This window comes from Melanotaenia boesemani, chromosome 20 (assembly GCF_017639745.1).
Source record: "Melanotaenia boesemani isolate fMelBoe1 chromosome 20, fMelBoe1.pri, whole genome shotgun sequence".
Lineage (NCBI taxonomy): Eukaryota > Metazoa > Chordata > Actinopteri > Atheriniformes > Melanotaeniidae > Melanotaenia > Melanotaenia boesemani.
Genome location: NC_055701.1, coordinates 17282580 through 17309586, shown reverse-complemented (window position 1 = coordinate 17309586; position 27007 = coordinate 17282580). Strand labels below are relative to the sequence as shown.

At 37.8% G+C, this 27007-nt stretch overlaps 1 protein-coding gene across 2 annotated transcripts; it reads right to left on the bottom strand.

Moving 5' to 3' along the window:
- Positions 1-1705: 1705 nt before the first annotated feature.
- On the bottom strand, positions 1706-26160 carry cnksr1 (connector enhancer of kinase suppressor of Ras 1). 2 transcript variants are annotated; one of them, XM_041972141.1, is made up of 23 exons: positions 25950-26160; positions 24623-24758; positions 24306-24424; positions 23110-23267; positions 20591-20793; positions 20307-20391; positions 13660-13701; positions 13418-13537; positions 11723-11782; positions 9910-9978; positions 9658-9783; positions 8750-8862; positions 7523-7665; positions 6214-6356; positions 6087-6120; positions 5595-5770; positions 5332-5405; positions 4963-5034; positions 4566-4636; positions 4164-4222; positions 3971-4061; positions 3461-3642; positions 1706-2560 (listed from the first exon to the last, which is right to left on the bottom strand). In XM_041972141.1, the coding sequence occupies exons 3-23, from the start codon at positions 24355-24357 to the stop codon at positions 2123-2125; spliced, it is 2511 nt and encodes an 836-aa protein (XP_041828075.1). In that variant the 5' UTR covers positions 24358-24424; positions 24623-24758; positions 25950-26160; the 3' UTR covers positions 1706-2122. The 2 variants fall into 2 exon arrangements, with proteins under 2 accessions (XP_041828075.1, XP_041828076.1); XM_041972142.1 differs by having other exon boundaries at positions 8750-8859.
- Positions 26161-27007: the final 847 nt, after the last annotated feature.

Sequence of the window (27007 nt, the reverse complement as noted above, 5' to 3'; positions counted from 1 at the left end):
GCCATCAGCAATTATCTGAGAGAAGTAACTGCTGCTTATCAGTCTGAGAAAGATTATGACAGCATTTAAAATGAAAAAGATAATAAACTAGTGTTAAAGTATTACTTAGTAGAGTGGTTACCAACACATCTGAAAAGAACATAGTAGTGCAGCTTTAATTTGTAAAGCTACATCTGAACAAACCACAAGACATGGGTACCTTGTAATCATTGAATCGACCATGAACGTGTCTGTACCAAAGCATTCCATGTGATGCCATCTGCACCTCAATGGCACAAATTGGGTCATGTAACAGGCCAATGATCCCAAACACACTAGAAAATCTACAAAATAATGGCTGAAGAAAGAGAAAAATCCCGACCTCCACCCAGTCAAAATGCCAGCTTAGCATTAAATGGAAGCAATATTTTGTCGCATTTTCAGTTGGATTAATAAAGTAAAACATCGTGTCATGTTGTTCACTTGACTTTGTATTAATTTAATTTTACAACCTGGTTAGAATTCGGACCAGATTATGTTTTTTCTTAATTATGTCCTACTGTGTAAAACCTGGAAGTGAAAGGAGGTGCACCGTCTTTTGTTCATGTGACTGCAAAATCAAACTATTTCAAGTTGGCATGAAAGCTTGTTTTGACATTTAGGTTTTCACATCATGTTCTTACAGTATCTTCTAGACCAAAATGAAATGTCCAAAACAGAACAAAGCCTTTGTAACTGTGCAAGAAAAAGGATGATCTGTGCAGTTTTTTTTCTTTAAACAACTAGAGAAAACTTTTAATGAGCAAGTTAAATACAGGCAGGCAGAAATATCACTGCCACTGTTTTTACACATCTGTGCAGCCTATTTGCATTAGAATGTAATTCAGACTCTTTTTCTTAACACAAAGCTCAGAGGCAGAGAGTTTGTTTCAGCAAATTCTCTGCAGACAACGTCAATGCAGTCAAACCATATGATTTCACAGAAACAGCCTTGTTACGTGAAAAGCTATCAGACATGATTGCAACCTAGTTAAGTCAACAGATGAGCAAATGGAAAGTTCAGTTGCAAACAGAGACATTCGGTGAGTGACTAACAGTTAGTTAATCAGACACAAACAAGCAGAATTAGCATGTCATGGTTGACAAAGCAAAGGGCAGCAAACGTAGGCATGAAGTGGGAGTGTTGAATTAAAAATAATAAAGTAGAAAACATAACATTTTATATAGGATGAGGAGCTCAGAAACCTTAAACTGGACCCAAAAGAAAAAAAAATCACGTTTTTCTAGTAGGTTGTGATGCAAGACAAGCATGATATGGAGATAAGACATTTCATCTGTCAGGTAAGCTGACCTTTAGTGGATGGATTTGCGAGCAACGGTACGCAAGTGGATGAAAAAGGTCGTATGAGAACAAATTCATGCACACAACTTTATCAGTGTTTGTCAATCAGTGTTTTTATGTTACTATAGTCACATTGAATGTAAACACTCATCATTCATATCAAGCCAGTGAAGCTTAACTTGAAATGCTGCAGACCATAGCTGATCTCTCAACTCTTGAGGAGTCCTCATTTCTCTCATTGCTCTGGTCCATTGTTCATATTTGGATAAGTGGAAAATATGCAGAGAAGTACAAAGTCCTCAAGGCAAAAAAAGCTGAAAAAGAGCATGGCTTTGACCAGAAGGAGCAATAGCAGCATATTTGAAGAGAACATTCTGTGCAAGATCGTTCACATGTACCTTTATTAAGGCAAAATCATTAAACAAATATAAACAGTATGTATGATAAAACTATATTTACAAATATGGCATGACTTACATTAGGAATTCTTACTGAATTCCAAGTCCTATTTGATATTTCAATTCTAAGAACAAGCTCAGAATTTCACAAATACATGCTGAACTAAGACACTTGGTAAATTATGTTTTACTGATGTAAACTTGTCAAATGTCTAATTTTGTTTCATAGAGAAGCAGAGAAAAGTCTTTACCAATGCCATTCTCAGATATATCTGAGAACAGCTCTGACTGTCAGTTTTCACTGATGATTTCAGGTTAATGTCAGCAGAAAACATGGTGAAATGGGTCCTTTTAAGACCATTTGATGACAAATGTTCATCCATGTCTCTGCTCCAGTGTTAGTCTAAATGAAGAAGTAATGCTCAGCACCTTTTCCACTTTCTGCCATTTCATTCAGCTGTTTGTTTATGGAATCTTGCAGCGAACCTATTGACACTTCAAAGACTGGGCTCTTCTCTGCACCATGAGAGTCCTGTGGGACCTCCAGGAGAACATCAGACGGCTCTGCATCAACTAGCTGCTCACCATCGCTCAGACTTAGTTTGTCTTCTATCTCTGCCGCAGCTGTTTCCTTAGTGACAGTTTCCAAGGCAACCTCCACTTCAGGCGTGTCCTGCACCGGCGCAACATTCCCTCCTGCTTCAGAGGATTTGAGAGTAGCCAGTCTTTCGATTTCCTGAGCTAGTTCTTCGTTGTTCTCCTTCCACTGACGGTACTTTGAAGCTGTCAGGTCAGAGTCATCCAGGATCTTGTTGATCTGCTGCAGCTCTGCTTCTTTAGCCTGGAAAGACAAACAAAGTAAAGCAACTTCAACTAACCATGCAGCTCAGCTCAGAAGTGAATCAATTTGTAAAAGAAAAAAACTATCTTTTGTAAAAAAATATATTTGATTTGAAAAGAACTAATATAAGTTTAACAATTTTATAAGCAAACATTTCTAAAAGTATACTGTTGTAGAAGAAATTACCAAGAGTCTGAGCTATAGTTCGAGAGCTATCTTGCTGACCCCAGAAGCCGACAAGAGGACTCTGCCTTGCTGCATTTTAGGAATCAGTTTTATTAAACCTGATCCTAGTTGAAGGCCAGTCTCTAAACTGATAAAAGGAAAAGGGAGACTAGAAGGCGCCCGCTCTCTTATTGTCTCGCCCAAACAGGCTGCTATTTTTTAAACAACTGTTTGTATCTAGCAGCTGCCCATCAGTCTCAACTTTTCCCCATATCACGAGTATGGAAGAAAAGTGGTCAGTCTGACCTCACACAAGAACCCAACAGGAGAATAATAACTTCAATGTTCTATATAAGGAAAATACACATTATGAAATGTAATTGAGGGTAATATAAATAAATGAATAAATGTATTATATGAATAAAAGAATGATTACACTTGTGATTATTATATGAGTAAATATGATCAATTACCATATGCATTAAAATTACTTCCACAATACTTCCTGAAATACAGTAAGTAAAACAATATTTTGTATCTTAACAGTATCTTAGAAAGCAGAATTTGATTATATCACCCCCACAGTCTATTAATCGCTCAAGTTAGAAATGTTGCCTGAATTTAGTTCACCTGAATCAATCGTTAATCACATGCTTTGTGCTACGACAGGGAATGGTAACCTCAGGCATGTGTTAGACTCGGCCAAACAAACTGTGGGGACTTTCTCCCCCTCACCTTCAGGGTACTTTGCAGAGCCCGAAGTGCGTGCGCCTTCTCATTGATGATGGGATTCTTGTTGCGTCGAATGAAGGATCTCCTGAAGTGGTCATGTGTGTGCGGCTTCTCATTGCCTATTAGGGAAACTCCTCCTTCCTTTAAGTTGTTTAACATCTCTCCCATCTCATCTACCGGTGCGCCTTCCCATGAGAACAGAGAAACAAGTAGAGCAAAGTGAGAGCAAATAAAGATGAAGGCACAGGATTGGAGCTGAACAGAAACAGGGAAGTGGGGATTTGATGACAACATTACTCTCTATCAGCTTGTTATTAACCAAGTTTTTGTTGGCAGTCAGCAAAGAAGACTATCCAGAGGGTAAACAGTACAGCACATTGCCCCTCACATATTATTGAAACATCTATCAGAATGAGTCTGCACTGATTAAAGATATTAATCATATTTATCAATGTATAAAAAAAGAGCAGAGAAAGTAAGACATGAGTTGAGAAACAGTCACATGATCCATACTTGTTCCTTTGCTGCCCTCTGTCGTCGAACTTAATGATGGCACCTTGTTCTTCTTTCCCTGGGGTCGAGGCAGAGTGTTGGACTGTATCTTCTGAAAAACAGAAGGAAAAACAAAACAACATCAATGGTAATATGAAAAACACATATAGTATATTAGATGTCAATGAATATGTGAGTGTTTAACTGCACTGACCTTGTTTCTCCGGTGAGGAGGAGATGATTCGCTTTCAGATTCAGTTTCACTGTAACACTCTGTTAAACATAAACAAGTGTTGGGTTAATGACATAACCCAAAGAGTGTCATTGTTTCTTAGCTGACTACAAGGTAACCATAGCAACAGCTATGTCCCACTCTGTATTAACAGTCAACTCTTGTAGTGAAATTATCATAAACATAATTATGTGACTACAATTTTCAAAAACAGAGGACTATAATTTATTTTGTTCCCACTGGTGTTGACACCCCAACCTCAGCATGCATTAAGGCTTAAATGGTAGAAAATATGTGCACAAAGCTACAGGAACAAAATAATTTGGATGAAATAATCTGTTTTCTAAGTACATGTTAGTGAGTATACAACAAGTGTTTCCTCACCCTCTTCAGTATGTGGATATTTAAGAAACTTATTGTGCTTCTGTATGGCTGGAATCAGGGAGTTAATCCATCTGGAGAGAAAAAAAAACATCTAGGTATCACTGTGATCAATTTAGCAAGATTGGAATGTATATATATATATATATATGTTTAGATTTTAAGACCTAGAGCTTTAAAACAGGATGCATAAAACTAAACTGCAGGGGGCAGTGCAAATCAATGCCCATTACAGTATGATTTAGCACCTCAAATATACTCAGAATTTACAAAAAAATGAATGAATGACAGCATTATATGGCAACTGGGGCATAAAAACCAATGCAAACACATATGTAGAGACATGAATGCATCATTAAACATAATTAATGTTAGAATGGATTCCTAGCTTCCAGCTTACTTGCTCATGTCGCTGACGGTATCGGCTGAAAAGATGAAGTTCTGAAATTTCTTGTGGCACATTTGGAAAACACTGGTAGAAATAGAGAACAGGGTTAGAATGTAGGTCACAGAGATTTTTAAACACATTTCATGCAGACACACGAACCCAAGAAAATGTTCACCTCCATTCCATCTGTGATTACACTTCATTCTTATAATAGATAGTAGGTTTTCATTTAACTCTGAGAACAGCAAAACAGCTTGGATTTTGCAGATGTCCTTCATTAGGTACACTTTATAATGCATAAAGGCAAACAGATCCCTTCTCTGTGCAAAGGGACAATAAAGTTCATGTTTCAAAGCAAAACTGAGGGTACATCATTCTTACAATTTTCTCTTGTGCTGTCCAGCACTCTCTATGCTGTAGGTACATATGTTGAGCAGACCCTCAGCTTTTTCATCCTGAGGAAAAAAAAAAAACACATACAAAACACAAGACAAGAAGATTGCACACCCAGATTAAAGTACATACAACTGAAAGTAAAATATTTAAACTGTTTAATGAGACTATTCAGATTAGGAAAATTATAAAAGGAGAAATTAAACTCAATACAGTCAAATAATGGGAACATAATATTAATTTGTGCCCACCTGTTGGCTTTTGTACCAGTAAAGACAAGGCCCTTTGAGGACAAACCAGAAGCGCTGCCACTTCTGTGTGATGAAGACACTGCTCTCCTTTCTTTTCTTATAGAGCCAGCCATCACAATCAGGATGAGACAACTCACGACAGGACACACGGCGCCGGCTTAGAGAAGTCGTCATTCCTAGAAAGACACGAAAATAGGAATTAAAAAAAAAAAAGAGTAAACTCAGCTGGTTTAGTTGTGACTCTTAACCTTATTACCATAACACTACAGCGTATACCAAAATGCTTTCTGGTCAAGCTCTATAAAATAAAGAAACCTAAATTTAATCACCTGTGTTGACTTGGCCCAGTCATTGTTTTTGTCTTTTTTTTTTTAGACCTTAACTTATTGTCATTGTTCTAGGAAGCATTCTGCTGACATTAGTCTATTCAGGGGTTTTTATGTAGCACAAGATGGTCAAAACATCTATATCAAGATCTAAAAAAAATCTTACCTTTCGTAGAGCTTTTCTTAGTTTCTTTATTTGACTGTGAAGATAACCAGACAGAGGTCAATCAGACCTTCAAATGAAGTTTTATTTAATCCAACAAAATCTGACTGAGCTCTTCTTTTCCGCTCACCGTTTGTCCCACCATTTCAGGGCAGGAACTGACACTCGCTCTTTCCTTACAGCTTCTGTGAGGTGAGGGACTTCTGGATGAAGGTGACCGGTCTCTCATGAAGCTTGGGGATAGCCTCAAACCTTTTGAATTTTCAAGTTCAGCTGAAAAGCAAACAATGAGGTGAAGAGCTTAAATAAATCTGTGGCTGTGAACTGCAGTTGAACAGTGTCTGCTAAATAGGCTTGGTTTACATAAATTTTTTTTCTTTTTGATAGAGCATAAAGTTAGGGTTAGCTTAGGTTAGCATCCCTGTACTTCTGCTGCAGCAGGTCCAGGCAGCTGAGGTAAATCTCATGATTCACTGAGCTCTCTGCTCTATTCTCTCTTCTCTTCATGTTTAAATGTGTGATATAACTGTTGTCACCAACTTGTCTCGTCTTTTCTTTATCAGTAAGTATCCCTGCCCTGGTATTATGGTGCTTGTTGACCCATCTTTCCTGTTCTCTCCACCTACAAACAGCTGAGCCGGACAAAATGCCCTTCCTGACCCTGGTTCTGCTGGAGGTTTACTCTCCACTGTCACCCCGTGCATGCTCAGGATGCGAAACTGAACTGAATAAAAGATTCAATGTTCGGCACAATTTAAATAAAAATGAACTTGAATTGATGGCAATTTTAGAACTAACTGTGACATTTAAATGAAAAGTTTCACTTTATTAACAAAGCAGTTTGTCAGTGACCTTTATTAATGACTCAATTATACAATCATCACTTTATTTGGGTTAAAAAAAATCCAGTGTTTATCATCCTAAAAATTGTCATTGTAAATAAGGGAAACATTTTTTATTAAAGGAGTCATCAAACAAATATAAGAGTATAATTACAATACACCCACTTGTGTCAACTACAACCTGCAGTGATTACAGACCTATTTCAGTTGTAGTCTGACATATAAAATTATTGGGTTTTACTGTTATCTCTTGGAAAATACCCCTCTTCATAATATAATATAAAGCATTTCAGACATTTTAATATGTTGAGGACTAGGGAACAGATTAGTCTTCTGCATTACCCAATGCAATGTTTCATTGCTCTTTTTGTTTGTGAAATAATATCACTTTATGAGGTGTTTTTTAATAGCAACCCCATGAACAGAAATTTTCGTTTATGCATTTTTCTGATGTTGGCAGGCTAAGTAGGTGCTCCTCTTGAACAAAGCCTGTCTGTCTCTGAAAAGCCAATTGTATTCCATTTTGCTTTCAGAACTGCGAAATTGCTTTTAAAAACAGCCTCAACATGCTGGGGACTTCAAAGAAAAGCTCCTTACCTGAGGCTGACAGAGGTGACAGCCTCTTCTGTAGGTTTTGGTCTGCAGTTAGAGTCAGTCTCCCCTCCAGCTCCTTGTCAGAAGCCAACTCAGACTCTTCCTGCCCCATAGGCTGCTGTGTCTCTGGCCCTTGAATTGCTTGCCTGTTGCAAAAAAAATAACAAACAAAAATCAATCAGAGAAACTTGTATCTGTGGCTGTAGCTGAGATTTGTGGTCAAAATCCTTACAACTGACAGGAAAATGAAAATAATCTTTGATGAAAGAGGTCCCTGCCTACAACCACATCACCATCTTACAAAAATGACATAAATCTTTAAAAAACTACAGTTGTGTTTTCTAAAGACATTAAATATGACTTCATCAGCCAGCATTACAAAGACTTTCCTGACCTTAAAAAAAAGGATCTGTAGTGTATCAGAATGGGACAGCAGTATTTACAACCATAATGTGCCAACACCGCCCACTCTTCCCACTCCCCTGCCTGCTCTTCATCAGCACCTGTTATCCACTCATCACTCTTTTTCCTCCCTTCTCCTTCTTTTTTCTTTATCTATCATCAGACTCCCTCAGCTATTAGTCTGTTTCCTCATCTATTCATTTTTTCTCATTTCCAGTCAGCTGTGGGCGTGCTCAGTGGAATTCCTGACATTTCTAACTTGCCCTTAGTGTAAACCTTTCAGGTTGGAGCCCATTGAAAAGGTCATGAGAGTTTGTAGGGGGTTCAGGTTGACTGAGTAATTTCTTGATTCTTTAACAAACCAAATTTATCCAAGTTGTTCTGTTTGCATGTCGACACAAATACGATTATTGACAGACTCCCAAGTTCCTATAGATCAATTCACTTAATTGTTCCCTTTATTAGATATTAAAATTACGAAACTTGATTTTCATGAGAACAGAATGTGTCTGGGATCATAGATTTACATGGATTTACACAAGATGAGTTGCTTTATTAGTATTCTGTTTATTTTATTTTCAGTAGAATGATTTGGGCTTTTTCCTGTAGTCTAAAAAATATCTTAACCATATGTAAAATGGTCCAAAAAAAACCTACACCCACAAATAATCTGAAGCATAAACTTAACCAGAGGAACTTTAGTTTTAGTCTTCTTCAATAATGAGTTTCACAAATAACTTTTCTTATCTTTTTGGGGTAAAGTAATGTGGGCACTTCTTAAAATGATTAGTTCTTATTATAAAAGGAAAAGCTAATAAATACTCTTACCTGAAAGACAGGGACCTGACAGATGCTGCAACCCTCTCAAATATGGAGTGCCTTGGATTCTCTTCCTCCTTCTCTTCCTCCTCTGATTTTTCTTCTCTCTCCTCTTCCTCCTTCTAAGAACAAATCAGACAAACCCAAGCATGTGAGTATGCTCATGAATGTTTTTCTGCGTATGTGCTTTTGTGTGCATGTTTGTGTATTAATGGTTTAGCACAGGGGTTAGAAAGCGGATGTCATGTGGACTGTGATGGCAGCCCTCTCCTCGGGTTTCCATCTGCACACTCTGCGGCTGAGCAGATAAGACAGCAACACAGTCACACAAACACACACCAAGTCTGTGAAAGTAAAAATCAGGGCATCCTCTGAGGGCAATATGAAGCTGACACACACAGCTGATTCACATCATCTGAAGTGTTCTCTCACCGCACGCCGCCAGCTAGATCTGAGATTAATATGGTAATGGTCACAAGGGGGTGTGAAATGCACAGAGTGTGCGTGTGATTTGATGGTGGACTTTCATCTCTAGTTGTAAATTACCACAAATATCCTAAAAAGTATGAGCAAAACTGCAAAGAGAAAAACAGATTTCTTTTTTTTTTTTTTTTTTTTTTATTCCAGGCCTGATAAAGTAATTTTAAATACTGCTGTATTACAGCTATGCAGACACTTCTCAACAAATAAAAATAATTAACCATGGCATTAATTTAAATCCAAGATAATATTCAAGTTCTGGATTAAGTTACAGCCACAGTAATAGTTACTTTTTTCTGCAAAACATGAGGATAATGGGCATCAAAATGTGTTTTTACAAATGATAAAGTTTTACAAAGAATATAATCATTTGAAGACGGCTGATCAAATTTCTAGAGTGATAACGTGCACAGAAGAGGACTTTAACGATCCCTGACCTGAGTGGAGGAGAGGTGGGCAGAGTCTTTGTGTCGCAGTGATCCAGGGATCTTCTTCAAGACCAAAGTTACTCCGTTTGGATTCTCTTTAAGCTTCTTTATCAGGTTAGCTCTGCTCCAGCCCACCTGTTGCAGTAAAATTTCAGCATGAAAGGCTTTGCAGGAAAAATACTGACATCAGGATAATAGACTGATGTAAGTATATACATATACAATTCAATGCAATGGTCCCTTGCACACTGCATCACTCACCACTATCTGGTCATTGACTTGGATGACTTCATCACCAGCCAAGATCTGCAAGTAAGCATCAGTGGAAGGCTGCAAAAAGAGACATACAATCAAAATAAAACCTCCAATCAAACAAAACCTCTACAAATATAGAATATAACAACCATAATTACACAATGCAGGGGCATGTGATGAGAGAAATATCCTCTATCCAGCTACATAGCATGTTGTAAGAATATAGCATTTACAACCAACAGAACAGACCTATTTCCATCCAGTACCTAGATGCTGGATGATTAGTTTGCTTTTTGTAATCCTTCTGAGACAACTTGAAGAAAATGTATTTTTCTAGACAGCCAGGTGAATTAAGTAGCTGATCCACCACCACACTGATCATTTGACAAATCAACCAATAAAAAGGTGAAACATACTAATTAAATGATGTGGTATGACAACGTCAGACAGTAAAATAACTACAAAATAAAATAAGGATTTGTAGTGTCATATCATGATTGTGTTCATCGTTTTTTTCTCTGTAAAGGAAGGTTTCTCTAATGGATGCTGATCATATTTCTTATTAGTCAGCCACAGTAATGTTGCTGCAGCAGCAGGGGAATTTAGAGTATTCTGCTGTTGACATCATGGAAAAATAACATCTTCATCCTTGTGTCCCATAGGAGAACTACTCTTGTGCTCAATTTATAAGCCATACACTCCTCTGCCTTTTCAGTCATCGCTTGTATATTTTACCAGCCCCATTACTAAAGTGGTCTTTTTATTTTCCCAGAGAAGTTTTTCCACATAAAAATGTGTTTTGAAGCATATAAGCATGACTAGCCACCCCTGTAGAGTTTAACTATCACCTCCAAGAGGTATTCTTTATGAGTAAGAAATGCACGACCACAGATCTTCATAAAACATATGGTATATATGTATTATATGCTGCTTTTTTTCATGCAGCCTACAGCATTCAAAACACAGCTTCATTTACAAATACACAGTAATGCGTACTTGCAACACATCGACTAAGATTGGTTTTAGCTTTTAAGCAGTGAAGCAAAGACAAGTCAACAACTACAAATAATGTGCCACACATAAACAAATCCAAGAGGATTTCTGTCTAGAGATCTTGTGCTTCCATAATAAATTAATAGAAATTAAAATTTCATACTTCAGCTTTGCAGAGTGGAAGAAAGATACAGCTGTATACTGATTCTGCTGCAACTTAATGGAGATTTTAGTTGCATACAAGCAGTAGAAAGCTTGCTTAAAAAAATAGAAAAACAAATTAATAATCTGGATTTTTGCTTTTCATAAATGGAAACTTCCAATTCCTATAAGATAAGCGGGTTTGGCAGGTATCTGGGATGTTTGTGTTTGGCAGAACACAGGCGTCTGTCAGGAGGAGTGAAAATAAGTGTAAAACTGTTATCTGTTGGAGAAAATGCAAGACAGACCAGAACCACAAAGTCACAGTTTGTTACATATGAGATTTAATAGAAAGTTTACATAATCACTCCACTAAGGTGATTCACTGCTGTGCAGCAGATTTTCCTGAGATGTCATGCCAGGTCACTGTTTACATGAACGGAGTTCAAATAATTAAAAACTTCGATGTCTCTTTTGGGTGCAGCCCACAGCTTTTTGTATGGAGCTCTTGTGAAAAGACAAACTGGAGCTGCTGTTAACCCCTTGATCTGTAGCTCATAGGGAACAAGCTGAGTCATTCTGTTCCACAGAGGACAGGTTAAGTGCGCTGATACGGCAGCGATAGTTAGCTTGGTTAGTGGGCTGAGTCAACAACAGAAAAGGAAAGCCAATTTGAGTGTCTGACCTCAGCAGCAGCTCCAGTCACGTAGTGGTTACTGGAGCTGGTGGATGTTATCTCGATCCCCTATGAAAAAGGAAAACAGAAAGATGTTGTATGCGTTTTTGAATGATAAAAATGCTTCAGCTGGGAACACTGCCCTGCAAAATAACAACTTTGCACATTAATGAGTCAGAATTCGTCTGTTCCAAGAAATAACCAAAAAACTTTCCCAGGCTATCATGTAACATGTAGAGAGCCACTAAATTACACTCAAGAAAGTTTAAATCACTTAATTAACACACATTGCATGATTACAAAAGCATAAATGGATTGAATTTGTTTTCTTTCAGCACTTAAAATGACATGATGTACAGGAATCTTACACAAAGCTCACCCTGTGCCTCTGCAAGGCAACTGTCTAATCAATGTCATTCTTTTACAGACGACCAATAAATCAATATATATTTTGGTAGTTTAAACACACAGCAGTTGCCAGCTGATATTAGCTGAATGTGGAGGTTAGTATATTAAAAATATAATAATGAATAACAATGGAAGCTGGATTCCTAAGAAAAGATGTAACAGTTAATAAAAATGCTTAAATAAAAAAAAATAGTCCAAAACCTAGAGACAGATCACTTATCATGTATCATAAGCCATTTGTTAAACATATACACAGTCCTTTGAAATGATAAATATAGAGTTAAGGTAAAGTGTTACCATTGTAAAAAGTCTCTGCAGCTTCAAGAGATAACTTTAAAATGCATGTAACCCAAAAAATGTATTTCACTTTTATATCATTTTATGTCAAAGCCTTGTTACCAACATAATCATAATTCTTCCCACTCCTCATCTCCATTACTTGCAGTCTATAAGGAGGCAAACTTTATTAATGGTGACAGGCTTTAATTAATTAGGGTAAGCCTATTTAGTTTTGCTTATTTGTAAAATAAATTGTGAAAAAACATCCTCACTCCCCTCACACATAGCCAGCCACACATAGTTATGGATTTATGGACACACAAAAACAACATATATATAATTTGTATAAGAGGAAATGTATTGTTACATAAAAATGTGCATATTTCCTAAGAGAAGATCACAGAAGAGCTGACTGGCAGGAGAAATCAAATAAAGAAATGGAACTGCTATCTAACATTAGATATTTTTACTTAATGGACTGAGCAGACAAAAGGGAAGAATACTGGGAAAATGTTAAGAAGAAAATGGCTCTTTAGAAATTAACAGTAGAAAGAATCTAGATTATGGAGATAACAAGCAAAGATGAGAACTATAATTATAGAACCGAATGTGCTGACTGGATGGCAAGAAGAGGAGAAGCAGGAATAAAAGTACTCTGTTTGTGACCGACTAAACATAAGAAAGGGTTTCAGAGACAGGAACAGAAGTGGGTTCATAGAGAACCTTGAGTTGGATGAAAGAAGTGCAGAATGGAAGAACACCCCTGGGCAGAGACGAAGGCAGGGAAATAAACACTGGAAACAACAGAAAAACGAGAGAAATGAAGAAACAGACCTGGCTTGATAAATTATAGTCTCTCCTAAGTCTTTTCTTTATTTGTGATTAGTGCTGCTAGAGAGATGCTGTTTCATTAACTTAAGATGCAGTCATGTAGTAGAAGAGAAAGGACTTCATAGCCATTAAACATGATAACTCTGAATATTCATAAACAACACAATGAGAAAAAAAAAGCTTTACCAGCTGATCACCAGGTGACGTGGGCACCAGGTCGACACTCTCCAGCTGAGCTGTATGTGTGAGAAGTGCTTGAGGGCTGGACTTCAGGATCTCATCACACACCGCCACCAGCTGACGACACTGCAAGATTAAATACAACCTGACTTACTTGTTTGCTTTAGAACACGAGTGACACAAAACCAAAAATATTTCATTCACGTAAAATCTGAAAACAGACACAAGCAAATAACATGCAAACTCACAACAGAGATGATGTCCTTTTCCTTTTCATAAACTGTGGTGTCCTGTTGGATGAATAAAACAACATGGCATAAACAGTAGTGCAATAAAATGAATTCACTACCGCCTCTATGCCAAGGCTATTGATTTGTAGAAATGGGATGATCAAACTGAAAACCCATGTCCTATTTCCTCTTCACAGCGTGAGTCAGGAAGTGAAAGGGCACAGGTCTTCAGGGGCAAAAGGGAGCATCATGCCAGATATTAATTGGTGTTTTTCATGGATTTTGCAGCAGAAGAGTTAAGATACAAAAAGTGGAGGTGTGAGAGGGTTGTAACTATCTTTCTATTTTACTTTATCCAGGAACATCACCTTGCTACATCGTCCAACTTCGACCAAGCTTTAGTTCATGAATATTCAGTCTGACTCGAACTTGCCACCTTGAACTATTCTCTTATTAAAAATGGCAAGAAGTCCCAGACTGCGATGGTACATTCACTGCACTAAAACTTTGGAGTCAGGTTCTCATGCTGTAAGGCATTACTTTTATAAATCCTACAGTGCATATACTCCTTGTCCTTACTTTAATCAGTCAACAAAACATTTTTCCAAGAAGTGTATTGAATTTTCATGTTCTGCAAACTTGTGGTCCTCTGGGAGTTTTTTTTAAAATTTATTTATTTTTTTAAATCGGCTCCTTTATGGACGTATGATTAGGTGTAAACAGGTCACAGAGGAAAGGTTAACCAATAGCTTCATATCATTGGATGGTTGTTGTGATGTCGATAGTTATGATCCATACCCTCGTGTTTGGTTGACTGGACCTCATTTAGTAATTATTGATTCCAGTTACATATTCGAGATGGACAATAAATGAATTGCAGTACTGGTCATTTTCCTACAGGTTTCACTGTGATAAATGGTTGCAGAAGAACTGAGAAGGAGGCTTTAAATTAAGATGGTGTATGAGAACCTTAAAGAGAAAGAACAGATGTTTATAAAAATCTAATTGACCAAGGGCACATAGCATTACTTCTCTAAGCTAATTTGCAGTGCCTATAATGTGATAAGTTACATAAAGGATTGCACAGCAAAGATAATCCCTGTGAAATGTAACAACAGATCAACATGAACACGACTGGAGTGAGCTAATTAAAGGCCATGACACAAGACTGAAAACAAGGGGTATGCCATGATTACTGGTCACTTCCTACATTTCTGCTTGAGTTTGCTGCTTTTATGTTTGTTGCTATTTCTTCCTGGTATTTGTGTGAGTGTGGATACTCAGCAAAACCACTGATATACTGATTTACACCAAAACAAATTATTAAAAGTTGTGTATAAACATGGATGAAGATGTTTAGATTTTGATCTTGATCCTTGCTTAAGCACAAAAGTAATCTTGTCATGGTGCATTAGCTGTGTAGTAGAATGTCTAATGCATAGTTAGCTGGTTATTTAGTCAGACTTGACTCAAAGCATAACATTTAAAAATAGAAAATCAAGACAACCTGACTTGAAAAAGACGTAATTCACATTACTTGCAGCTTCTGTCTTGCAGCTGAACAAAAGATATTTTCAGTGCAAACAGAGTTGAACTTGAGCATAGATTAAAGGTTATTTTATGCCACTTATATGAGGCTTTGGTGTAACACAAACCTGAGACAGATGATATAAAGAGTCTAAGTGAAGGGAATTAATAGACTCGTGGGGTTCTACATAAATAGTTTACTTACACATTAGTTCTGTTAGTAGATACAAGGCTAATTAGCACTGAACAAAGTACATATTGTAGAAAAAACTGACGTTTCAATAAGCTTTGTCATAGGATTTAACAATGGTAAAAGTGAAATGTTAAAGAAAGTTGATAATTCATCCTAGTTAAAGTATGGCTATCCATACTAAATTTCAAAGCAATTATCTATCAAAGATAGATCGAAATTAATGTAGTCCTTTTGTATGAAACAGTGATAAATGCAACTAATTAAGGGCAGAACACAAATCCTGTCACACTGTAGAAAACCCATGGCCAACTGCTCGGATGAGTTTAATGCGATAAACAAGCATGTACCACCACTAATACCAGCCAGATTTATTTGGTTCTGATTCTCAAGATCTCAGTTCAGTTTCAAGATCCTTTGAATAGGAAAATGTGGGTTTTTTTCTATGCAGTTTTCAATGAGTTCTTAAGCAGACACGTAACCGTGTAACAAGGCTTAAAACAGAGCACAGAAACTGTTATTATAATCCCGAATCCATGTTGCAAGTGACAATAGTAGCTGAGGTTTTAAAATTGTTGCCACCTCCCGCAAGCCTGCACACTTAGCAACACTGCTCTCATTGCATACCAATGCATTCTTCTGCTTTCTGCTGTATTTAAGCCAAGTTTACCTGCAACAGCACACGTTTTGCATTTCATTTGACCCCTGGTAAAACAGAAATAACACATTCATTAAAGGTGGATAACAGGTGGCAGTGGGAAAGCAGAAAGCACACTTTCCCTTTTTGGTTTCAAATGACAATTAATCACAAATGTACAGCTGTTATTATTCATAGCACTCGTTTTGATGCTTCTAAGGAATAAGCAGAGGAGTGTATCCCATAGTCAGACATCTTACTCATGCAACTGTCAAACGGGGTTGTGCAAGTAACTTGAAGATTCCCACTTTCTAAAAAAAATCAGTTTTGTGTCCAGAGAAGTAAAAATCAAACAAACAAAACTAAAGAAATCGTAGCTTTTTCACAAAATCTCACTTCACTCCTATTAGTTCATACCTGTAAGACGTAATTTGCATACGCACAAGAGTATGAAATATCTGATGCTTATGAATGACACGAGACCTCGGATAAGGTCATGTCTGTGATAGAGACACAAGGAAGAAGAATGGGTCTGACATAAGAAGGGAAGAGGTGTGGTACAGAAGTGTTTAACGCTCAACAGCCTCCAGTATGTTGGTGCTCCACTTGCAACCCTTTCTACTCATTTTGACCTCAATAAGATTTCAATGAAGGGATACAGTTTTCAAAAGAGCCCATATTTGAAGCATAAAATCTATACGCCAATGCAGTTCCCCTACGGTTAATCTACCTTTAGTTCTACATTTGCTAAAGTGGAATAAGGTCCACAAAACTGACATATTCCCACTGATACAGTTCTGGTATTTTAGTGAGCAAAGCATGATGCTTGAGCAGCTATGTCCTAAAACACTGTCACATACACCAACATCACCTTGAATATTACTGTAAATTGATCTTTGTAGATAAGGATAAATTCCTTTAGCATGTGTGCAGTTCTATAAATATTTTTTTGCCTTCTGCTTCTGTTTTGTGTTGTGTTGTGCTGCATGGTGTTTAACCCGATCAGGTAATGAGCTAACTTTGCGGCTAACTTTGCCTGCAAGCTATTCCTTCAGTAGTTGTCTAGGAAACAAAAGACATGTTATTATGTGGGTGTAACATTCTGAAAAGAAGATGAGGAGATTGCGCACTGCCATATATGGACACATGTGCACAAGAAAAAGGGCTGAAACTAATACAGGAAAGAAGAACGATCACCAGTAACAGTCATGTATGTTAACACAAACTTGACTTTAGTTGCACTTCAACAGAACTACAACACATTCTCTTTTCTTTCTACTGATATCTGCAACTCAGTATATATAGACATGAAAATATCATATGCTAATATTATCATTTCTGGTCAAGAACTATTCTTATTCTGTCTATCTGTGCTCACATGTTTACATACTTTGACATACTTAGGTTGATATTTATTCTTGCCATTAGGTCAGACTTGCTATAAAAAGACAGGGAGACATATTTATGCTTGATCACATTAACATGTGCTGCTCTACATTTGATCTAATGACTTTCTCCTCTTCCCTTCCATAATTTACCACCCTACTCAACCATGCGTTCCTCTGGAGCTCCTTTTTTTATTGTCTTAAATAATTTAAGTTATTACCTGATGGTTGATATAGGTTACTCAACCTCTTGTCAATCTGTCCTGTCTGTATTTGAATCTGTTTTGACTTTCTTCTCTCTGCAATTTAATAAGTCATCCAGTAGTAGCTAAAACATGCTGATCATTACAACAGCTTGTAAACAGCAGTTTTTTTCTGTTTTGTTGTTTACTCTAACTTATTTGCAATCAAACAAAAGCATATATATCAAAAACTACACATTTGAAACAAAGAAGGTGTTATATAATAGTCTCAGAAGTCTGTAGCTCTTAAAATACATATTAGGTATTAAAATCTTTTCAGCTTTAGGTTCTTATGTCAAACCAGCAATGAAATGTTAGATTCAGTGACTGTCCTTTACTTTTTTCATTAGTCAGAATTAAACTCACATACCTTTACATACTGCTTCTCAGTTCAGTGCAGTCAAATCAAGTTCACAGGTCGCGAAGCCTTTTTCTCTCAGTCCCTGTCTCTGCCCTCACTCTCTTGGACTTTGCCTGCTGCTGCCTGGCTGCTTCAAAGCAAACTGAGCCTGTGCTACTGTGAAACTCAACTTGACAACTTTAGTGTGGGATCCCAACAACACCAGCTGACTACTGACCCTGACTGCCCTCAGGGTGGGAGAGAAAAACACATAAATGCTTAAACACTCACAGACAGACTGGAAATAAGGATCCTTTCTTTTGTGTAAAGGATGTGGTGCAGCTTCTAGAAAAGACGTCATGATTAAGTCGTGGCCTCCTGACTGCACATGTCATGCGGGGGCGATGATACTAGCCTCAATTAGCCATGAGTGAGGTTTAAGCAGCCATACTGAAATGTGTTGTATAGGGAAAGACATAAGCTTGTGTAAAGCGACTCAGCTGGATCATTCATCCTACAAGGGGATATTGCTATGATGACAGCTACATATGTGGCCTGAACTCCTCTGCATGAGGATCTTTTTTCATTTCTCTTGTGAGAAAGGTGTGACAGCAGCTCAGCTGCTCAAAATTGACCTTTAAGCTCATGCCGAGAATTTTTAAAGTAACAATTACACCTTTCAAAACATGCAATGTTGAGGTTGCATTCATATGAAAATATAACATCCATTTACACCATTTCAATGAATGGATTTAGTAATATTTGTTTTTTTTTTCTACATTAGTCTTTGTTCACGTTGAAAATGGAGAAACCCAATCAGTGGGTTAAATTTAAGGACAACAGTTTTTAAACACCTGCATGCACAAAGTTTAAAAACAGGAACAGTTTGAACAATAGCACATCACTAACAGCATTGAGTGACTAAGCGTGCGATTTTAATTAATCACTCATTCAGCCCTCTGCCAACAATGAATGAAAAAACAGTCAGCAGAGCTGTCACTGATTCACTGTGTAGAAGCCAAAACATCATATCTGTAAACGAGCTAAAACACTCAAATCCACACTTCCTTTCTTAGTCTCTGTTCCTCAGGTCTATTAGAATAAAGTCCCTGTTTATGTGCACTAACACACAAACCACAACTCTTGTTTTTCAGGTTAAATTCCTATAGGCTTTTGCAAAATGATGGGTTCACTTCATGTTGCCCTCATATGACCAGTAGCTGTTTTTTAAATCCCTTAAGAACATGTCCTTTTATAGAATTATGGAATGATCTTAAGCTTATCAAGACAGAATATATACTTGTTTAATTCAAGTGGCTGCAGTCATTCTAAGAATTCAAAGTCCCAAAAAAGCAAAAGAAGGATGACCTTGTGGAGAATTATCCAATCAAAGAGGCGAGAATCCTACCTGTTTGTGCTGGGCAGAAGTCCAGAGCTGGCTATATATAAACTCTTCTACACAGCGTCTCTATATAGCTTACTGTATTTCTTTTAACGTTGTTTTCTTTTTCCCTTTTAAACTCCAGTGAGTTTATTTGTCTCTAATGTTCCCAGTGCTTTAGCGTTAATAGCTTCTCTCTGCCTGTAGCTCTCTGTGCAGTGTTCACCCCCCCACCCTCCCAGAGCCAAAAGTCATTTAATAGTGGCAGTGCAATCCTTCTCTAAGTCTCCTCCCTCTTTCTCTGCCTTCCTCTTTGTTTCCCACTGTGCCCTTCCCTCTCCCCCATCCTCCCCCAGTCAGCACAACATATCCAGGCCTGTCCTCTCTACTACAGTACCTGTGAACACTTTTCACCTACTTTACATGCATCCTGTTATAAATATTCTTCCTTCCTCCCACCTCTTACAAACACAGAACTAAGAGTGGATAAACACAAATAAAACCCATCCAGATATGTTGGCAGTCATAACAACCAAAGCCTTGTCAAGATACAACTGCCTCCAAATATGCTAGGAATGTACAGATAAAAAAATGCATTGCTCGAGCTTAGTTGAGGAACAGGGAGTTCTTACGTGCTTCTGTTTTTCTTGTTCAATTTTAGTGGCTGGTTAGCAAAGATATAGGCACACACACGCAACAGGTTGTAGTTCTGCTTTGGAAAGTTAGTGTGCCTGACATCACAACTAAAAACATGGTTTACTCATGTGTGGTTCCTCTTGAGGTTAAACACCTCCTGTTTTTAGCATTTTGTTAAATGTGTTGAACTCACACACAACATGGGTTTCCTAATCTACATATTGCAGAGATGAAAAACTTACAACAGATTACAATAAGATAAATAGGAGTCACACAACAAGACAACAACCGATCTTTAATGCACTTAATTGAAATGAACAAACCTACCTTGTGCACAATGTCTCCTAGTTCTTTGCAGTAACTGAATATGTTCTTGGTTGCAGTGTATCCACTGAGTTGCGAAAACTGATATCTGGAAAGACACAGATTATACTACAAATAGGATTTCACCGCAAGGTAACTCAAGTCAACAAAGACTAAATAGAGATCTTGGACAATCAAAGCATAAAAAAGCCTTTCAATGATGATGCAGCTGGTGTAGTTACTACTATGACATCTGCAAAATGAAACAGGATTCCAAGCACTGTGTGTATAACTTCCTTTGTACTAACCTGTTGAGCAGAAAGAAAAGGCCTTTGACTGATGTGATGAGTTCAACTACAATCTGCAGAATGCTAGCTGGCAGCTTGGTGGTGGTGCGTCCATCATAACTGTTGAGGCGCCAACAGTTCTGGATGCCCATTTGCAAGGTGTGGGCAAGAGCTCGCAACTTCTCTGTCAGACCTTGTAGGTTCTCTCCTCCTATGCCATAAGTCTAGAGAGAACACACACCCAAACACACACTTAACTGGTAAATTGTTCATCACACTTTCTGCCATTACTTTACAATTAGCCTATCAGAAGGGCCTTTATCACTGATTTGATGTCAGTAAAGTTACTATTGCCTCCCAAATTTAGGTTTGAATGAAGGCTAAACCATAAAAAACAACAATCTCCATCATGATATTGCAAACATAACAAAAAGACTTCCCAAATGTAACATACAGAGTTTTATTGGCATTTGCTGCTGATAGGGACAGATTTTAAAAAAAAATCCCCTTTTAGGCAAAACTGTAGATTACAAATAGAAAATAATCCTTACTGACTGTGAGGATTTGATTTATACAGCCTTTATTTTATTTTTACTTAGGTCTGTTTAAGCTGCCTCTTCAAGTATGGTAATCTAAAAAAGCACACACACAAACACACACATAAAACTATCACAGGATATGTTGCATCTTATGATTTCCGTTTCAGAGATAATTTCTTTAAACTATGCAGATATTTTACATTCACACAATGTCATATAATGCACTGAATAATATATACAAACCCAAACAGTAGGACATTCCCTCTGTGAAGGTCCAATAAGAAGGATGTGGTAACATCCAGGACCACACATTGAAGGTTTCAACCAAATTATTACCTGAACAAACCTTCACATTACCCTCCCATATGTAGCATGTAGAAACTAGCTGCAGTGGCTCCAATAAAAAGTCACACTAGATTTATTGTATGGTTTGTCCCTTGTGGACCACTGTGATGTAAAAGGGCAAGAAGGATGACCCAGAGCATGTTTGGATATACATCTTACAATGATGAAAGCAGATTGAATCTTCTTTACATATTAAAACAAATAGTAAATATTATATTATCATACTAAAGCTGAATTGAAGCTGAATATTGCATTTCTTTTAATACATCAACCTAAACCTTACACATGAGAAAAGGGACATGTTGTTTTGAGAATGAACACTCTTCTTCATCAGCTAAGAGATTTGATAATCAAAATATATATATAATGTTATTTTTGGGCTCATTTATCCGAAAGAATAATTAACACAAATCAATTCTGCTACAAGTTGAAAATCTCACAGTATAGTACTATATGCCTGCTGTTTGTCATTGGAATTTTCTGCCCAGCAGCATGGGATATGACCCTTGAAAACAATGAAGAAGCAGATTTTTTTCTATTTCTTTTTTGTCCTGACCCACTCATCATTGGTCAAGCACTTCAGACTGGTCAGGCTTTGGTGGTTTCGATCATCCAGCTGGAACAATAAGCTTATCAACAAGTGGCCATGAATCTTTTATGGCCTTTTCAATGCTGTATCTATTAATTATGTAGCTGTGTACTTAAATGAATTTAGTTTGCTCCATGTGTGCATCTGATGGGTGTTTCTGTATGAATGAGCACAGTGTTGGTGAGGACAGAGAGGAAGAATGACAGACATATGCGCCCACATGCACACTCCATTCAAGGTAAAAGCTTTCACTGCAGGAATAGTTTACCAACTCATTCATGCAGACTTTGGATCAGAGTCTTAACATTATTCAATCTGCATCATAGTTATTTCAACAACTCAACTCCTAAACTTAACAACCAGCAGTATAAGCAGTCTTAGCCTGATGCTTACAAGCTGTTACGCCACCAGAGCTGGAACTTTGCCTGATACTGTCCTGCTCAATCAGTCCAAACACTGAAACAAAGGCCAGTCTGGAAATACACCAACGCCCCCACATGCCAACTCCACTATTCAAGCCCCTAAAATCTCCTCTCAAAATTGGATAGACAGTGAGTATAATTATGCAACAGAAAAACCTGGATCTGAGAATCAAAAGGAGAGGGGAAGTGTTTTCGTATTTGATTGAAAACATTCCCAGAAATGTGCATAGAGAGCATTAAGGGCAGAAGTTTGTAATCTAAATATGCTTTGGTTGCAGCTGAGCCATGACTATTTATCTGATGGTGGTTGTTTGGGGTATTTTTTTGTTTTGTTTTTTACTATGATATGCTTGAATTAGAGCATAGTGGAAAGAACTCAAACTTGCTGTGTGCTGCTAAAAGCTCTGAGTATTGTATTAAGTCAGGACTCGTATGGCAATAAGAGTAATGATAATGTGTATTATGGCTGGATTTTTAAAAGACTACCCAAAAGCTGCTGTGCAAACAGTAATGGAAAAAATATAGATCTCTGTGCTGCAGTGTCAAATAATATTCTGTTCCCACATTACTTCCACAGCAGGCTCAACTAAAAAGCCTTGGACATGCGTTGTAAACAAACACACACGATTGTGCATCCTTACTCACCAAAGAGCAAAGCTTCTCCACAGCCTCCAAAATGAGCTCCTGGTGTCCAATTTTATGGACTCCCAACTTTTCCAGGCACTGGGAATTCAACTGGTGCAGTTCCATGCCTGATAAATGCCACTGCAAGACTGGGTACTGATCCAGAGGAGCATCCAGACCTAAGCACAGAGAGACACAAAAACACAAACATAAAAGCTTTAACCACACACAGGGCACAAGCATAGAATAACCCCTCACAGACAGAATATCATATGCATGTACAGACATGAAGAAGGACTTCTGCTCTGCGTTATGATGAGCAATTAGGTTTTTAAAAGTAAAGCTGCTACTGTGAAATGTGAGAATTTGTTTTTCTTTATTTGCAAACTATTACAATATAAATATAACATTTCTTCACTGTATAAGCTCTGACTCACAAAAATACTTCAAACCCAAAATATTCGGAATAAAAACAGTCTAATTTTGGGTTACTGTGGGTTTCATTCACATTATTTATTTACATCAGCAAAATCATGAAACCTGCTGTGTCAGTATACTATTGTAATAAAAAAAAAAAATTATGAGGGAAAGAAGTGGCAACAAAATGTACTTTAGCCATCAGCTGTGGAAAATGGTTTTACATTAACGATTACAATATTTTTTTAATTATTATAAATAATTTAGCTTATGTAATAAATACTATTTTGTGCTAAATATCAGATACACTTTTGGGGGGGGGATACAGTATTAGATATGAAAATGAGCTTAAAAGAAGTTTAAAGTGTATAATTTGTGCAAAAAGTATCTAAAAGTTTATATCAGTACATGTTTGTTTCTTTCCAGGAACATGAATAACACCATAATAGCCCATGTTGGATTCAGCCGTAAAAATCTCATCTGTCCGTTTAGGGGAAAGGAGTCACAAAGCAATCTGTCCAGCGTCCCTAACATATCCTGAAAGTGAAACAGACGGCCATAAATACCGGTTCGGATATGTGAACTACAGCTGTTATTGACACCGATCAGAAACACGTAGTTGCGGCTTCTCTCTCCCTTAAGGCCACTTCCTCATTCCACCTCCACCTTTCACTTCCAATTGGATTTACGTGCTGTTTCTATTTTTGACTAAGATAATGTCCTCGTCTAAGATAGTGTCCTCGTGAGGGGATAAAGTCGTTAGGGAGGGGGTGAAAGGAACTTGTAATTATGCTGCTCACCTTGGAGCCACTCGGTGACTCTTTCCTCGCTCCACGAAGTTATAGGCTCCATGCTCGGAGTCCTGCTGCAGTCGCTCGTTCACTTCCCGGCTGTCTTGGCCGACTTCTATCTCTCCGGGCTGTTAGAAGAAGGGAAAGCTGAACCTGATTTGGAGTCGGACGATGACGAATGGCACTCCTTCCCACAGGTACAGGTAGAGTCCCCCCGCCCCCCCACTCACCCTCCACAAACACCTGCTGTCAGCCAATAGCGCGGAACTATTGGATTCTACGGAACAAGGACCCCACCCTCCTTTACCTTCCACCCCCTTCCTTACCTGGATGAATACTGTGCTTGAAAGTTGCTGCAGCTTTAAGGACTCATAACGTTCCTCATATGCGCTGTCCGCGTCGGGAATGCGCGCGGCTTAAGAACTTAGTGGAGGGAGGCGGTGTAAGCAGGAACAGAAACACCTGTATTATTATACAACAAGTCGATAGCAAAGCTGTTTATGAGCACAAGGTAATTGAACAGTCCTGTAGTCTCCCTTACTTCCCACCTTCCTCCCTGTTGTCAGTAGTTTGAAGCTGTATACATTATAATCCAATCAAGACTATGTCTTCAGATGAGTCTGGTCCACTTCACACATCAGCTGATGCGAGAATTTATGATTTGTCATTATATAATCCAAAAGGAACAGCCTACCTAATCCTCTTTACCATGTCCAGGCTGCTTTCTAAGGATCCTAACTCTTTTTTTATCCTTTGAACTCTGTTGACTTCCAGGCTCCAAGATAAGAAAGCATTACGTTAACCTTATTAATATTTCAGTAAAGCCCAGTATGTTTACAGTTTGAGAGCGTTTCTGTTTGCTGAATTATTTACAGTATCAATATACCAGACAGCATGTACCATGATGAATTTTGCAATGAATACATTTTCTACACCCCCTTTGATAATATGAGAATGTTTGTGCTATGCAGTTCCATCATAGCAGGAGAAATTAACAGTCCTTTTAATAGGTTGCTAGTTTTTTAATTTCCATGAGATCTTATATAAAAAAAGAAGTCAATAAGTCAGTGTCTTGGAATTGAAAGTACAGTGTAATTCAAGACTATGTATGATGCCCCTAAAGGAGTCAAGACAGTGTTTTAATAAGTTAATTTGAATGATATTTTTGAATCACTGTGTTCTCCATTCACACGTGAGATTTCAGGACTAGCACCTTTTGTGAATGGATATCTGCTGCTAGCTCTGAGCTACTCTAGGAGCTCTTTGTTAATGTCTAAATTTAACATCAGCTCTGCACAAATGCTGAATGTTTCCCAGCAGTATAGGGCACCACCTGATCAAAAAGCTAGATTCATCAAAGAGCTGCCCTCTGATATTTGGCACCCCCTGCTGTTTCTCCCTTTGAACCAAGAGAAAGAAAGACTGTTGACGGTGGTTGTGGGGAGCGGGGAATAAAAATGAAAGCAAAATAATTCATCACAAAAGCCTATTTATTGTAAATAACTTAGACTGCAGCTATAGATTGGAGCAGTGGAAATGTCATTATAAATGCTGACTGAATTGCTATTGATCTTCAGTTGAACAAAGATGTTCTCAGCTAAAAGTGTGGGAGGAAAATAACTGAATCAGTGTGTGAGACATCATTCCACTAACCTGAAAACTCGACACTTGATCTCGGATAATGAGAAATTAGTGATGTGCAAAATTCTTGCTCACTTTCCGTCATTTCTCTGCTCCCTCAAGCTCAGTATGGGTTTTACTCCAGTTAGTGCAGATCCATATGCGTATTGTGTCCTAGTCTAAAACCAACCTAACAAGAGCATGAAGCATCAAGACTTTTATTGTTACAATGCGTTTGAAGGGTTGGTTTGTATTAGTAACGTGGTAATGTGTTACTGTTTGGTAACAGATGGGCTGTCTCATAGAGGCAGTGTTCCTTATTGCCCTGCCCAAATACCTTAGATCCAAATCAAGCCCCAACATGCTGTTTTTGCTCAACAGTGCAAAGAGTCTGACTTATATATGCTTGTGTGGAGACTGTATCGGTTTAGGTGCATTACTACAGATGATCTAATGTCAGTGACAAAGACAAACAATGTGAAGGCTGAGATTACAATGTGAGACTTTTGCTCGCCTCCCTGGTCTCACCCTTATTTTTATTTTTATGACAAATCAATATGACCATCACAGTTCATCTGCAGGCAGCCTGTCATGTTAGCCATTTCTCTGACAGATGACAATTCCCTTGATGGTTGAAATACAATAACACTGTTTGTGCATTATCTCTTTATGGCCCAGAGCAAGAGTGATGTCTGAATAATTACACTGCCATCTTCTCTTTCTATAGTCAGTCAGCAGAGGCTGGATAATTACCCTTGCTCCTCTACTGAACAGCTTATTAATTTGTTTTCAGCTACTCTTCTTGCACGGCGGATGTTCAGTCATTTAGCTGAGTTAAAAGGAAATTATTACCAAAGGTCTGAAAGTGCTTCTACAGAAAGCTAACACACCCTGGGTGTTGCATTTACAGCTTAGGTATACTTCAATATAGAGTTCCTCTCGTTGGTAGTTGTTGGTGGAAAGTGCATGTAAAACAGTTTTATTTGTTATAATTACCTAATACTAAATAAATGTCTTACTTTTAAGTACATACAATGCAGTTCACAAAAAATAAAGAAGTTCAAGGAGGACTACAGGAAAGAGAAAGTCAG